Source organism: Aspergillus uvarum (assembly GCF_003184745.1).
Source record: "Aspergillus uvarum CBS 121591 unplaced genomic scaffold BO82scaffold_111, whole genome shotgun sequence".
Taxonomy (NCBI): Eukaryota; Fungi; Ascomycota; class Eurotiomycetes; order Eurotiales; family Aspergillaceae; genus Aspergillus; species Aspergillus uvarum.
In genome coordinates, this window is record NW_020291408.1 from 1 (window position 1) to 13,548 (window position 13,548).

General features: G+C 54.0%; 7 protein-coding genes across 7 annotated transcripts; 4 read left to right on the forward strand and 3 right to left on the reverse strand.

Annotated features, from left to right (window-relative positions):
• The first annotated feature begins 661 nt into the window (after positions 1-661).
• BO82DRAFT_323712 (Ish1 domain-containing protein) lies at positions 662-1,321 on the forward strand. Its single transcript, XM_025632807.1, has 5 exons — positions 662-704; positions 763-775; positions 836-919; positions 971-1,017; positions 1,093-1,321. Exons 1-5 carry the CDS (start codon positions 669-671, stop codon positions 1,183-1,185), a joined length of 273 nt encoding a protein of 90 aa, XP_025485778.1. The 5' UTR covers positions 662-668; the 3' UTR covers positions 1,186-1,321.
• Positions 1,322-1,451: 130 nt separating this feature from the next.
• On the reverse strand, positions 1,452-2,004 carry BO82DRAFT_298338 (putative nuclear transport factor 2 domain protein; the record flags this gene model as incomplete). The annotated part of the gene is made up of 2 exons (XM_025631983.1): positions 1,452-1,894; positions 1,959-2,004. 2 exons carry the CDS (start codon positions 2,002-2,004, stop codon positions 1,452-1,454), a joined length of 489 nt encoding a protein of 162 aa, XP_025485779.1.
• Positions 2,005-2,243: 239 nt separating this feature from the next.
• Positions 2,244-4,400, forward strand: BO82DRAFT_298346 (methionine--tRNA ligase MSM1; the record flags this gene model as incomplete). Its single annotated transcript, XM_025631984.1, has 8 exons — positions 2,244-2,448; positions 2,515-2,633; positions 2,706-2,777; positions 2,838-2,924; positions 2,973-3,104; positions 3,161-3,522; positions 3,577-4,054; positions 4,128-4,400. 8 exons carry the CDS (start codon positions 2,244-2,246, stop codon positions 4,398-4,400), a joined length of 1,728 nt encoding a protein of 575 aa, XP_025485780.1.
• Positions 4,401-4,876: 476 nt separating this feature from the next.
• Positions 4,877-6,713, forward strand: BO82DRAFT_19999 (putative L-serine dehydratase). Its single transcript, XM_025630597.1, has one exon. The coding sequence runs from the start codon at positions 5,164-5,166 to the stop codon at positions 6,475-6,477; it is 1,314 nt and encodes a 437-aa protein (XP_025485781.1). The 5' UTR covers positions 4,877-5,163; the 3' UTR covers positions 6,478-6,713.
• BO82DRAFT_323725 (uncharacterized protein) lies at positions 6,612-9,011 on the reverse strand. The gene is made up of 3 exons (XM_025632808.1): positions 7,534-9,011; positions 6,862-7,474; positions 6,612-6,778 (listed from the first exon to the last, which is right to left on the reverse strand). Exons 1-2 carry the CDS (start codon positions 8,992-8,994, stop codon positions 7,034-7,036), a joined length of 1,902 nt encoding a protein of 633 aa, XP_025485782.1. The 5' UTR covers positions 8,995-9,011; the 3' UTR covers positions 6,612-6,778; positions 6,862-7,033.
• Positions 9,012-9,164: 153 nt separating this feature from the next.
• Positions 9,165-10,786, reverse strand: ramB (bifunctional protein farnesyltransferase/protein geranylgeranyltransferase). Its single transcript, XM_025636686.1, has 3 exons — positions 10,156-10,786; positions 9,981-10,085; positions 9,165-9,923 (listed from the first exon to the last, which is right to left on the reverse strand). The coding sequence occupies exons 1-3, from the start codon at positions 10,383-10,385 to the stop codon at positions 9,233-9,235; spliced, it is 1,026 nt and encodes a 341-aa protein (XP_025485783.1). The 5' UTR covers positions 10,386-10,786; the 3' UTR covers positions 9,165-9,232.
• Positions 10,787-10,950: 164 nt separating this feature from the next.
• BO82DRAFT_323731 (uncharacterized protein) lies at positions 10,951-13,548 on the forward strand. Its single transcript, XM_025632809.1, has 2 exons — positions 10,951-11,328; positions 11,415-13,548. Exons 1-2 carry the CDS (start codon positions 11,275-11,277, stop codon positions 13,470-13,472), a joined length of 2,112 nt encoding a protein of 703 aa, XP_025485784.1. The 5' UTR covers positions 10,951-11,274; the 3' UTR covers positions 13,473-13,548.

Sequence of the window (13,548 nt, forward strand, 5' to 3'; positions counted from 1 at the left end):
GGTCCGACGGGGGGGAGGGGGGAGGGGGGAGGGGGGAGGTTAAACGTACAGGACGCATCCTTGCGGCGGCAGATCTCAATGAACTGCTTGATGTCGGAGACTTCACGAGGCATGGTGGGCAGAGGGGGTGGGTATGTGATTGGTAAGTTCGGGAGGAGAGAGTGGAAGTGGTCGTTTGAAGCTGAGCTGGACTGGCGGGCACATGTAAGTTCTCTCTCTACTTAGTCCCGTCTCTTTCGCTCTAAGCTCGACAGGGTGGGCGGTGGGCGTGCCTCCTCCTCGTTCTGCCCCCCTCGGCCCGTAAGATTGACCGGCCTCTGTGTGGGATGTAGGGTTGCCGCCCCAGGAAGCCCTGAGGGCTGTTGTGTCTGTGCCACATCGTGGCGGAGCTTAGCTACAAGCTTGAAGAGAGCTGACGTTGTTCGGGTGGCGGTGCAGGCCTCCGGACTCCTGGCTAGACCTCCTCCCCGGCAGGCGGCCGCTTTACTTCGACCCCCGTTGGTCTATACTCTAGTCTACCACCCACATCGCAGCCTAAGGAAACTATATCGCTGGTCTACATGTAGCATATCTGGCCAGTTCCCTTAAGCCATATAAATATCCTAGCGAACTACTGCACATCGTGACTTCTGTATCCAAACCAACCTTACGTCAAGAATACATCCAACATGCCAACGCCGTTGGATCGTGCTTTGAACTCCAAGGTACACACACCCTCAGATGTGAAGTCTATCATAGTAGCTAACGTACAGGTCTCTCTAGAATCTCTTTCTGGGTATGCCGTGGATGAAGCATGTGGTTGTTTCTTCGAATCAACATTCTAACTGTCTTTCAGGGTTCACTGGAATGGTGACAGCTGCGGCTGTCTGGGCTATTTGGGGTAGCGACATGTTCCCTGCGGAGCCAGATCCGACGGGAGGTACGGACCAGAGTCCTCGAGCTGTATCATCCATGCGTTGACTTCTTTTAGACCCGGAAACCTGGTCTCATGATGAAATGCGAAGATGGCTTCGAGCGGTAAGTCCGGCCCCGTGGAATTTCCTTTGAACCTGGCGCTGCAGAGGGATAGACAGCCCGCTAATAACCAGATAGAGAGGACTTCTACCTCATGAGAGCGCAACGCGCGAAGAGCTGCTGGAACGCATAAGAGCCAATTTGCGCGTGCCGCGCAGAAGCCAAACTTAATTCCGAGACGGGTATGGTGTATGGGCGAGCTCCGGAAGGGTGTTTTCTTTTATCGGCATGTCATAGCGTTTCTAGGTTGGATGGTTTTCTTTTCCCTCGGTATAGCTCAAGTTATAACATATGTCGTTGAATGTCTTTCGTTGATTCGTAGCGCATTATTTGAATTGGTATTGTCAAAAGGCCAGCACTCAAGTATCGTCGTATGGTCGCGACCTATTTCGATGATCCGTCCGCGTTGCGATCGTGCCTTCCAATGGCCCCCTCCTCTAAACCACCAGCCGGAAGTTCTGAGTCTGAATGAGCCATTCACGCCTGCGCTTTCCCTTCGGTCCATCGGCAGTGGGATTCGGGACTAGCACGAAGGTCTCGCTGAATCCGCGCTGCGGTAGATCCCTGGATTCGCCGAAGCGGACAAAGCCGCTGACGATCACGAGGATGGACATGTCCTTGATAGTGGTCTCTGCGGGCAGCTTGAAGCCCGTAGCGGTAGGCGTGGGATAGGTGCGATTGATGATCTGGCAGTCGAATGACTGGACTTCGTAGTGAGTGGGAGTCATCTGGTTGACGAAAATCTCCTGGACGGCGGCGCCATCGGCGACAACATTGCCGTTGAAAAGGATAGTCGATGCCTGTTGGCTGTAGAATGAGGAAATAGTGGCGCGATTGGACTGGAGTGCAGGATAAAATGAATTCACAAATTCAGTTGCCGCTGTAGGTGAGAGAAAGTTCCATCAGTAGGAGATCACTAGCTTTAGACGGGCAACCCCACGTACCCTCCGTGGAATGCTTGACCAGCGTGTCTTCGGATGCAGGGGCCATTGCGAGCTGTAGCAGCAGTCTCTTGCTATATTAATGAAGGGAAAAGCCAGAGCGTGAGAGAGTGTCAGAGAGAGCGCGCGCGAGAAGAAGATCGAGATGGTTGCCGAGGAAGGAAAGGCAAGGCCGAGCGGCAGAAAAAAGGCACGGAAGCTTGGACCACCTTCCCGGAGACGAGCTTCGGCGAAGTCGCAAGTCCGCAATCATTTCCACCTTCCTTTTCTCTCCAGATCTTCTCAACAATGGCAGTGCTGAGGGCTGGTACTTGTGCTCTGCCATGGGCAGGCCGGTTCCTGGCTTCCAGTCGGTCCTCCTGGAAACTTGCATCGTGTAAGCCTGCGCTCACTGCGACAATTGCGCGTCCCCGTTGTTTCGCAACAGCGGCTTCCGAGCCTACTCCGGGGAAGCCGTACTATGTCACGACACCGATCTTCTATGTCAACGCCGGTAAGCTGATTGCAATTCTTCTTCGGAGCGGAGGGACACGTATAGCTAATGTTTGGTTACTCCTAGCTCCTCATGTCGGCCATCTGTATACCATGGTCATTGCCGATGTCCTAAAGCGATGGCGAGCATTGCTCGGCGAAACCGACGCTCAGTTACTGACGGGAACCGATGAGCACGGAATGAAGGTATCCCGAGGCCTATCTATAGACGGAATCCGACGCCGAATGATAATAGAAATTGACTTGTCGTCATCATAGATCCAGCAGGCTGCTCTAGCCGAGGGAATGGAGACGCAAGCGTTGTGCGATCGGAACTACAAGAAGTTTGAGGTTGGTGTCTGTCAATCATCGGCTAGCTTGGCTCAATCATGCTGAGGTGAAATCAATCAGGACCTGGCGAAGGCTGCAGATTTGGACTACAACTACTTCATTCGGACGACGGAGCCTGCGCACAAGGAAGCGGTCCAATACTTCTGGGTATGACAAGCCATGCTTTGCCTTTTGCTTTCACTAATAAAGGTACAGGAAATGCTGCAACATAGGGGGTTCATCTATACTGCCAAGCACGAAGGATGGTACTCAGTCAGCGATGAGACCTTCTACCCCCAATCGCAAGTGCATAAATCACTTGATCCGGAGACGGGACATACAAGGATGGTGTGTCTATATCAAGCTTACATTGGACATGGAATTTCTAAGCTAACTTGAATCAGGTTTCGGCGGAAACAGGGAAGGAAGTGGAGTGGTCTTCAGAAACGAACTATCATTTCCGACTGTCGGCCTTCCAGGAACGCCTGCTGGATCTATACAAGACCGGTTTCATCACCCCAACGAACTATACAACCAATATCGTCAAGTCCGTTTCTGAAGGTCTTCAAGATCTGTCGATCTCCCGACCTTCAGAGCGTTTGACATGGGGAATTCCAGTGCCCGGAGATGACACGCAAACCATCTATGTCTGGGTAGATGCGTTGGTCAACTACCTCACTAAGGCAGGATATCCCTTCGCTCCGGGCCAAGGGGCTCGCCTCGGTTGGCCGGCGGATGTACATGTGGTTGGGAAAGATATCGTCCGGTACGAGTTGGTCCATTGCGCTGTGTAAGGCAACATGGCTAACCATATTAATAGCTTCCACTGTGTTTACTGGCCAGCCTTGCTTATGGCTCTAGATCTTCCGCTGCCTCGCAACGTCCTTGTTCACGGGCACTGGACCTTGAATCGAGAGAAAATGTCCAAGTCCACCGGCAATGTGGTAAATCCTTTCTTCGCGATCCATCGCTTTGGCGTCGACACGATGCGCTTCTTCCTCATTAACCAGGGTGAACTGGCGGGAGACGCAGATTATGATAACGCTTACATCATCCGCGATTATGAGAAGGTTTTGCAGAAGGGCCTCGGCAACCTCGCTACACGGACGATCGGGTGTGCAAAGAAGGAGTTCCGGACTTATATTGTCAACGGTGCACAAGGAAGGCTTCCCTCGCCGACATCCGCCGATACGGACTATGAAGTGCAATTGAGAGAGCTACCCACGAAGGTTGCAAACCACATGAACAGCCTGAACCCGCGCGCAGCCCTGCAAGAAATCAGAGCTATAATCGAGTTGGTAAGGAGCCATACACACCTCTTCCTCTCCCCCCTATTGGGCCCTCGCACCGAACTGACGAATTCGGCATCAGAGCAATAAGTACTTCCACAATACGGCACCCTGGCAGAACCCTGGGGAGACCCAGCGAGTCATCTACAATGTCACCGAAACCATCCGGATGAGTGGTATTCTGCTGCAACCATTTATGCCCACCAAATCGAAGGAGATTCTGGACATGTTTCAGGTGCACCCGCAGAGGAGAAGCTTCGCGTCGGCCGAGTATGGGTCGGACCCATCCTACGGAGAAGATACTAAAAAGAAAGCCTTGTTTCCCCCGCTCCCTTTTCGATTTGATAACGAATAAGGCCCGGGGCCCAATCACGACATCCAATCTGGAAGTAAGGCCGGTAAGCCCGGTGTGGCAGAAGAGGAGAAAAGGCGGATCTCTGGGAGGGTCACGATCTCCGCTCCCAGCCAGTGCGGAAATTCCAGAGCGTTCCTTCGACCCGGTCAGTCGCTTGATAAAGGTTCGCCAACGGGCGCTTTATCCCTGACCTATGCCCCATCTGCAAGGGAGGTTTATGTTATGTCATCGGTGGATGGCGACTGGAGCAAGGTTTCGTAATGTTTATCAGCGGGAAAATGGGCTTGGTGAGTGGTGGTTGCGCTCCGCCCAGGCCTGGGGAGATATCGGTTCGGGAAACTCAGGGAGAGAGGGTTTCCCGCGGCAAACTGGGTTGGTGTGAGAGCCGACTGTATCGGGAACCGTGCGTTGTATATCACATTCACTTGGGGGGTCCAGAGGGTTATATCATGAGGCGAAGTATATCAGGTTTGTTGGGTGAGTTTCTTTGATTGATTGTTTGTGAAACAAAACCTCAAAAAATCTCAACTCATCTCTACCTATTCCTGGTTCTCTCCCCTCCTATCTTGTACATTATCGTTTCTATCCTTCACATACAATCAAATCATCTATACCACATCTTCCATACTTCCGCAAACAACGCAATCCATTTCATCTTATCCTTCTGGTCCTAACAGACCGGGTCTCATCTCCCTCCTCACCCACCCTTGAGGGAACACACACAGCCTCTTTCTCTCTCCAAGAAAAGAACAAAACAACAACCATGGGCAGCATCTCCCTCTCCCAGGCGGATCCCACCCCCACCGACAACTTCCCAACCTTCAAAACCCCCTGGCACCCGACCCCCCTCCTCGAATCGACTACCCTCTCCCGCGCCGCCGGGTGCCGGATCTTCCTGAAGCTGGAGAACCTGCAACCGAGCGGCTCCTTCAAGTCGCGCGCCATGGGCAACCAGATCCTGTCGCACCTCCGCAAGCCCGAGCACGCCCACCGCACCGTGCATTTCTACGCCTCCTCCGGCGGCAACGCCGGGCTGGCCGCCGTCTGTGCCGCCCGCACCCTCGGCTACCCCTGCACCGTCGTGGTGCCCGTCTCGACCAAGCCCCTGATGGTGACGAAGCTGCGGCGCGCCGGGGCGGCGGACGTCATCCAGCACGGGGAGACGTTCGCTGAGGCCGGGTCGTACATGAAGGAGGTTGTTATGCAAACACAATCGTCCAAGGGGGATGGGGAGGATGACGTGGTGAAGATCGCGCTGCATCCGTTCGATAACGAGCCCATCTGGGAGGGCAATAGTACCATTGTCGATGAATTGGTGCAGCAGATCCCTCCACCGGCGGGGCCGGAGGAGGAGGCTGTCCATGCAGGACGGGCGTTGCCGGTGGATGCGATTATCTGTAGTGTTGGCGGTGGCGGGTTGTTGAATGGGTTGGTGGCGGGGATTGAACGGGAGCGGGCGCGGTTGTCCAAGGCATCATCGCTTGCTGAGGATGGAGTTGAAGTGGTGAAGCCGGTGCATCTGCTGGCGGTCGAGACCAAGGGCACCGATTCCCTCGCCGCCGCGCTGCAGCACGAGGAGCTGGTCTCCCTGCCTAAGATCACCTCGCAGGCTACCTCGCTGGGCGCCGTCCGTGTCTCCGAACGCACGTTCCAGTATGCCGTGAAGCCGCCCCCAGGCGTGAGGGTGCATAGTGCCGTGTTGTCCGATGCGGAGGCGGCCAAGGGGGTGTTGCGGCTTGCGGATGAGGAGCGGATGTTGGTCGAGTTGGCGTGTGGTGTCTGTGTGGAGGCTGCTGTGGGTGGCGGTTCGTCGTCGTCGACGGGCAAAAAGAGGAAGTATGTGGATGAAGGCTACGGGGATGATCGCCTGTCGGCCGGGGAGAATGACGACGAGGGCTTCTCGCCGGTGCACGCCCCTTCGCCACCTGCGGTCGCATCGCTGTCGTCGAAGTTGAAGCAGTTGGTCCCCGACTTGAATGAGGACGGCCGCGTGGTCATCGTTGTCTGTGGTGGCAGTAATGTCACCATCGATATGGCGGCAGAATGGCGGAAAATGCTGAGTGAGGGCTGGGCTTGACTGCGTTGGGATCTCGGATTTTGTCATATACGGATAGATATGCTGCTTTCTTGGTTCAGAACCTGGCTGCGCAGGCTTCATCTTACGATATTTAATGAATTCATGATTGTTTTGAGATTCGCTTTGGTGTATTTGCCTCTGTAGCAGGAGAACTAGAGCCGCATAGGATCTGATGTCGGAATGCTATTTTTTTTCTGTCACTTGTCAGGTAGGGAATATGTCTGCAATGATGACGGTGTGGCAGGGGATGTTGCCCGAGACTCGACTGGGACAATCCCACGGCGTTGCATGCATGCACATTCTATAACTACACTGTCAGTATTTCACCCAAGTTCCGAACAATGGAAACATGTGATTTATGACAACGAGGCCTCTTTGGCTTACCTTGTGTTAGTCCTGTTTCAAGTGACATTTTGCTTGCTGTACGTGACGGCAACTGAACGTGCTTTTGCCCAACTTTATCACGTCAAGCTGGATTTCCACATGTCCGCATGCTTTTTCGCCGTGTTGTCTCTGAAGATTCCTGCTTGGTCATATATTCATGTGCCTTGACATGCTATACAGGTGCATCACCATGATTTTGACCCCCCTGGAGGTCTTCTTCTTCTTCTTCCACCTCGTCCTCCACATCCTCCCATTCTGAATCCACCTCGCTTTCTCCCTCGAAAGGGTCATTAAAGGTGACTATCCCTTCGTTTTCTTCCTCGTCTTCTAAATCTTCGTCAAGCATAGTTATCAGTTCTACCAGAGCGGGTGAGACCGCTACACCATCAAGCGGTAGAGCAGCTTGATCAGAGCCCCACAACCCTCTCCCGGTTACGGTCGAGTCGTCAGACTCGTTGGCATCTGGGTTCGAGTCGGGCGTATCACCGTCAATTTTGGGTGCTAGATTGAGTACACGAACAGCCTTGATGGGGAAGACGCGAGCGGGACCTTGCTCTGGTGCTGGAGGTGTGGCTCCGGGGAGGTGAGGAAGCGATTGACGCCATGCGATAGTCTAGTCCTAATATTAGTCCTGCGTATCCCAATTCCACAATTTAAAGGAACGTAACATACAGTGTAAGTAGTCATGATCGCATCATCATACAGAGCCATGAAACTGACCGGTACATTGAGATGCACCACGGAGCTGGTGACTAGTGAGAACGACCCGCGGGCAGGACGATCTCCAACCTGTACTCTATCCTTGTCATCAAGCCCGACCACATATACCCGGTCTTGAATTTCGAACATCACGCGGTGGTTACGCACTGACAACCACCCGCCCAGGTCAAAGCCCCGCCCATTGGAATCACATTCAATGAGATCACTGTGCGCCGCCATACTGACTGAACTTTTGAGTGCCTCGCGCCAATTGGAGCACACGAAAACACGGCCAGCACGGGAGAAGCCAGTGAAGAGGTCACCATCTAACATGCCAGCTCCCCATTCGTCAACCCTGTTGCGAATATGCTCAGGGTCATTCGGGGTTGGAAAGGGGCCCCGTTCAACCTTGACCGGGACCAGATGATCTTTGCGAGACACCCCCTCCCGGTATGATGAACGCGATGTGCCCTGACGCACAGCGTCTGCAAAGCCCGCAAACGCGGCTCTTGGGGAAGGGTGTGGGACCGCTGGCGGGCGAATGTGGTACACCTCCGTACAAAGTGACGGCTGCAACTCACCCAGGAACTCTCCCGACTTCTTATCGTAGACATGATATCCTCTTGGACCCATGGAGTAGATCACGACATCCTGACTCTGGTCGAGGTGGCCCACAGCATCGTACTCAATGTTCAAGTGCGTAGTCAGCTGGGGAGGTCTCTGTGTCATGTCGTACACGAAACCCTGCCCCTCGGTCGAGACCACGCAGAGTGTTCCGTACGAGAGCTGGAAGCCTCGAGTTTGACAATCATGGTCCAAGATGGCGATGCGCCGGAACTCGCCACGCTTGGCCCCTTCCAGATCCGTCTGCCAGACCTCCAGTGCATCCCCCTCGCGATCAAAGACGGCCATGCCATCCTGATATTCCAGATGCGCAAAGGGGCGGACCGCGTCCCCATCGCTATCCAGCGTTGAGGGAAGGTTCCACAGATTCAGACCCGTGTCCATGTCAGTTACGTATAGCCCGCCCGCATGGGATGTTGAGATGAAGATTCGACGCTTGAAGTCGGGACGGAACCGCCAGATAAATTCATTGCCGACCTGCAGCACCGACTCTCGCGCAGACGGTCGCGACTCGGCCCAATTGCGGGTGAGCAGCGCATGGCGCTTACACAATTCTTTACATGGTAGAGCACCTTCAAACAATTTGGAGAATGTGGTGTTGCTCTGAGAGGAGCGGCCGGAGGGTTGGTTTTTCTTAAGCGCAGCGGCGTAGATTGCTTGTTGGTGTGTGACGTCGATGAATTGATGCCAGGCTTTGGATACCGCGGTCAGAGACGCTAGAGCGGATGCGGGGGTGAACTCCAGGATCCGTAAAACAACCTCTGGAGGTAAAACGCTCAGAGGATCTGCCAAATGTTCAAGTTCGGACATTCTCAGCTCAATGAGTGTTCTGTGAGGCAGGAAGTCGATGAGAAGTTGCAGAGAGTTGGAGAAGAGGGGCCCTTGATACTGATGATTCTGTCTCGGCTCACCGCCCTCGATAAGAACCAAATGTCTTATCGCTCCATCGGAAATGCGGAAGAGTTGCGATAAACTATGTATATACTTGAGTTTGATTGGATACATACAACGCTATTTTGGTTGACTGAGCTTAAATCAAAATTCGCAATCATGCAGAAGTCGTCGCTTCCTGTCCTGCGATAGATCGAATCCGATAATCCCAATAATTCCTCCGGATGGGATCATACTTCTCCTTTAGCAATGTGAGCATCTGAACCGCCTTTTGGCCTGACGTTGGTTCCGTTTCCTCTGCCAGCACGTCAGCGAGCCATTCTATGGCATGACTGCTTTTCACTTCGAACCCGTCGTGCTTTTCAGTCACAAACTTTCCAGCAAAGTCCTTCCACTCCGCTAGGGGTCGGCCTGCAGCGCGCAGAACACCCCTCGCGTAAGACCATGGACTGCGATTCTCGGGCGCCCGGACGATTTTGGACTGGGCGAACTTCAACTCAGCGTCGACTACGTCCTCATCAACCACTGCCAGCCGGCCCTTCTCCGAGGGGGGGCCGTCACTATTCGGCATCCCTGCATCGGGCTCTCCGTCACGAGGTCCAAAACGAAGCATAAAGCGGTGATTCCAGGCGGAATTGTTTCGGACGTCCGAGGTCAACAAGGCTTCCACATCTTGGATCTCGCGTGGGGCATCCCACAGCTTGAAATGCCGCACCAACCAATGGCGGTAGGTCCACACGTGGTAGTTCTTGGAGTCCTGGGCAAACATTTCCATCAAGAAGTCTGCCTCCTTGTGTGGGGGCGTAGGAAAGAAGTCCTCGCGTGATACCAGAACTTGGCGATGGTGCCTGACGGAATTAGATGGCTAAAGATACACACGAAATGTTGAGGGTAGCTGATCATACCAAATCTGATAGTTCTTCAGATACTTGAGCGATACACCGTTCAACCATTCCAGTTCATCCTGAAGGTCTTTCCCTAAGGCAAAAAGAATCTTTGCTCGGTAAATCCTTATATTTGGTCAGCCTTGCTCTCGGTATTGCTTGGGGCTAGTCATGAGTAGAGTTCATATTAGCTTACCATACGGTATAATGGGCGGGATTCATTGAGATGATGTCTTGAGTCAACTTCAAGGCCCTTTCAGACATCTCGTTGGCGGCCATGACTGCGCGCAAATATGAGGTGGCTTCGAGGTATGCTTGGGGATAAGCAATGGTAGCCAGAGGCTGGGCACCGGATTCAGAGCCATCGTTGAGAGGAATGGGTTGAATTGAAGCCCATTCGGGGTCTGACGCGTATTTGCCCTCCATTTTTAATGTAGTAATATAGTCTGACTATGCTTGGGCTAGCAACACAGTCTTGGGGAAGGATGGACAGCTCCCGAGAGGCGAGACACAGCACGTCCCACAATTAAACCGATTTTAGACGGTGTCAAAATGAAGTATTATTATGTTTTGACACGGTAAGATATGATCACGGATTCTTGCACTCGCAGCCTCAGAGACCGGGTTAGCTGCAAAGATGGGGTTCTGTGTCGGATTTGGTAGAGCAAAAGATGCAGTTAAATTGAATCACGGGATTTTTGATCACCAAACACAGAGTTTCTGTTCAGGCGATAGCATACACGAGTCTGCGAGCTCATGCACAGATGTGTTATGGAGATGATTGGTTTTAAAAAGTCGCTGCTTGCATGGAATTGGAGAGCTCTGAAATTGATAGATTGAATTGGAAGCGTAAGTGTTTGGGGGGGAGATGGATCGGAAGGTGGTGGGGTACATCTATGCCTGAGGCAGCATTGAGACAATATCAAGGCAGCCATCTATTGTTCTCACTTTGTTTCTCATTCTTCAATTCTTTCCTCTGCCGTCCTCCACGATTGTGCTTCGATCAGCATTGAGTCGCTTCAATTCAACTTTCATCGCCTTGTCCAGCTTCCCACGTGTCTTTTTGAGCTCTCATCTCTTTATGATAGTCAATGACCAGAACCCGGCTAATTTGCCTCGAGTCCAGACCGCAGGATTTCCCAAAGAGGATAAAATTCCCCTACCGGCGTTGCGCCGCTGCTCCCCGCACATCCCCCCAGTCCGTCGTCACCTGCAACCGCAGCCAGCACACCCTTCCTTCTCGTTCGCCTCCTAACATGCCGATTCAATCACTAGCCTTATCCTTAACCTACCATGAGCCCGCTATTGATTGATAATGCGTCGCGTCAAGAAATCCCGTAATGGCTGTGCTAGGTGCAAGAGCAAACGGGTGAGTCGCCCTGCCTATCGGTGCTATCAGTTTCATTTCCATACCCACAGCGACAGAAGTCTAATGCTATTATCTTCTTTCTCTAGGTCAAATGTGGAGAAGAAAGGCCTCACTGCAATCGATGCACCCGCTTAGGAGTTCACTGCCCTGGATACGTCCAGTCGCTACGATGGGTAACCAAATACCCAGACCGCAACCCTGATACGGTTCATGAGACTTCCGATGAAACTACAGCTGAGCCAAGCGCTCAACCCGATTCTCAACCTCCAGATAACTCGGATTCCCCCGAGAACATCGACCCCCAGACTCAGCCTTCATTAACCGCTAACGATGGCTCTTTCAATCTCACATCTCCTGACGCCCAGGTCGAGTCGAGCACGCTGGCACTGGGCGGCCCGCACGCTTTATGCGATGGCCTGTGGGATTTACAACAGTCCGGTACACTTCCCGAGCTCGCGGATCTATGCAACCAGACTCCAACTTCTGCGTCGGGGCCAACTCCAGCGCCTCAAGACGGCTCGATCTTCAATTTCGGGTCACCCAACCACGCCGACGATCCATTTGGTCTATCTTCCTTAGCAGCGCCTATACTGCAGGATGAGCCTCGCAGCTTCTCTGGATTCTCGCCATCTACCATCGTACGCCATTATCCACCTCCCAACTCGAAAGTACCGCAACGAGACTTCACCTCGATTTCACAGCCTCTAAATAATCCATCATGGACCCTCATCGAATACTATTTCAAGGAAGTGGCGGCATTGTTCTCGAGCTATGACAGCCAAATGAACCCCTTCCGATCAACAGTGTCTCGGCTCTGGGGCTCATCCCTCGCCATGTGTCGGACCATGCAGAGCATGGCAGCGGCCACTCTCGTGAACGACTTCCCCGAGTTCGGACCGTTGGGCCGAAAGATGCGCAACGAGGCCGTGGACATCATCAGCAAAGAATCGAATATGGACGACAAGTCCCTGCTAGCACTCCTTATGCTGGGCCAAACGGCAAGCTGGCACGATTCCAAAGATCTCGGCATCTCATTCTTCAACCTACTACGGAACCACCTCGATACAAGACCCGAGAAGAGCCCAATAACAGGCCGCGGTAACAACCATCAATTCTTCGAAGAGGCCTTGATTTACTGGGAAATGCTCCTGTCCTTTGTGGCCGACGATTCCGCTGTCCTGTCCGGGGCCACGGCCGCAGGGCCCGAGGAATCCCTCGTCCTACAGCGCGTGCCGCACCCGTGGACGGGGATTGCGCGTGACACTCAATTTACCGTTCAAGAGGTGGGGCGGCTGGTGCGCCGCGAGAGAAAGCGGATGCGCTGCCGCACCTTCACGTCCCACGCCGACGTCGCACAGGCGCAGCAGGCCATCGAACGAGCAGAGGAACTCGAAGAACGACTGTTGGGACTCGCGCACCCAGCGGAGGCCGAGATCATCAGCCCCGGCGACAACGAGACCCCCGTGTGGCATCTCCTCACCATGGCCGAGGTCTACCGCTGCACCGGGTTAATGCAGCTATACCGCGTCTTCCCTGATCTGCTGCGTCGACGATTACGTCCGCAGCGGGCCTCGGGCAGCAGCCCCACCAGCGCCGAGGATGCGTCGTCCATGGCCATGAACAACCGCGATCCCTTCCTGTCCCCCGCTTTCGGCAGCTCGCAGCACTGGTTCTGCGACCCTGCCCTTCTGCATCCCAGCCCTGAAGCCCCCACCACGGCGCCGCCGTTTGAACCCATGCCCGCGCCCGCATCGGCCCCCCAGTACGACACCTGGCTGACCGAACTCGCCCTCACCACCCTCTCGCGGCTGAAGACCATCCCGCTCGAGTCCCGCACCCGGTGCCTGCAGCCATTCCTCCTGGTCGCCTCGAGCAGCGAGCTCCGGCTCCCCCGACTGCCGCCCCTCGAAACCAACCTCGACAGCACCGGTCCGAATATCTCGGCCCACGCCATCGATGTCTCCCAGACGCGTCGGTTCATTCTCGGCCGGCTCACCTCCTTCATGCATGTCCTGCCCCCGAAGCCCATCGGCGTCTGTCTGGAACTGGTACGCGAGGTCTGGCGGCGGATGGACGCCGGCGAACCGGAGGTGTACTGGATGGACGTCATGATGGAAAAGGGGTGGGAGACGACGATGGGCTGACCTCAACTTACAAAAGAAAGGGAACACTTTGACGCAAGAACATGTACATATATACTTATGAGAATGAATGCTGGAT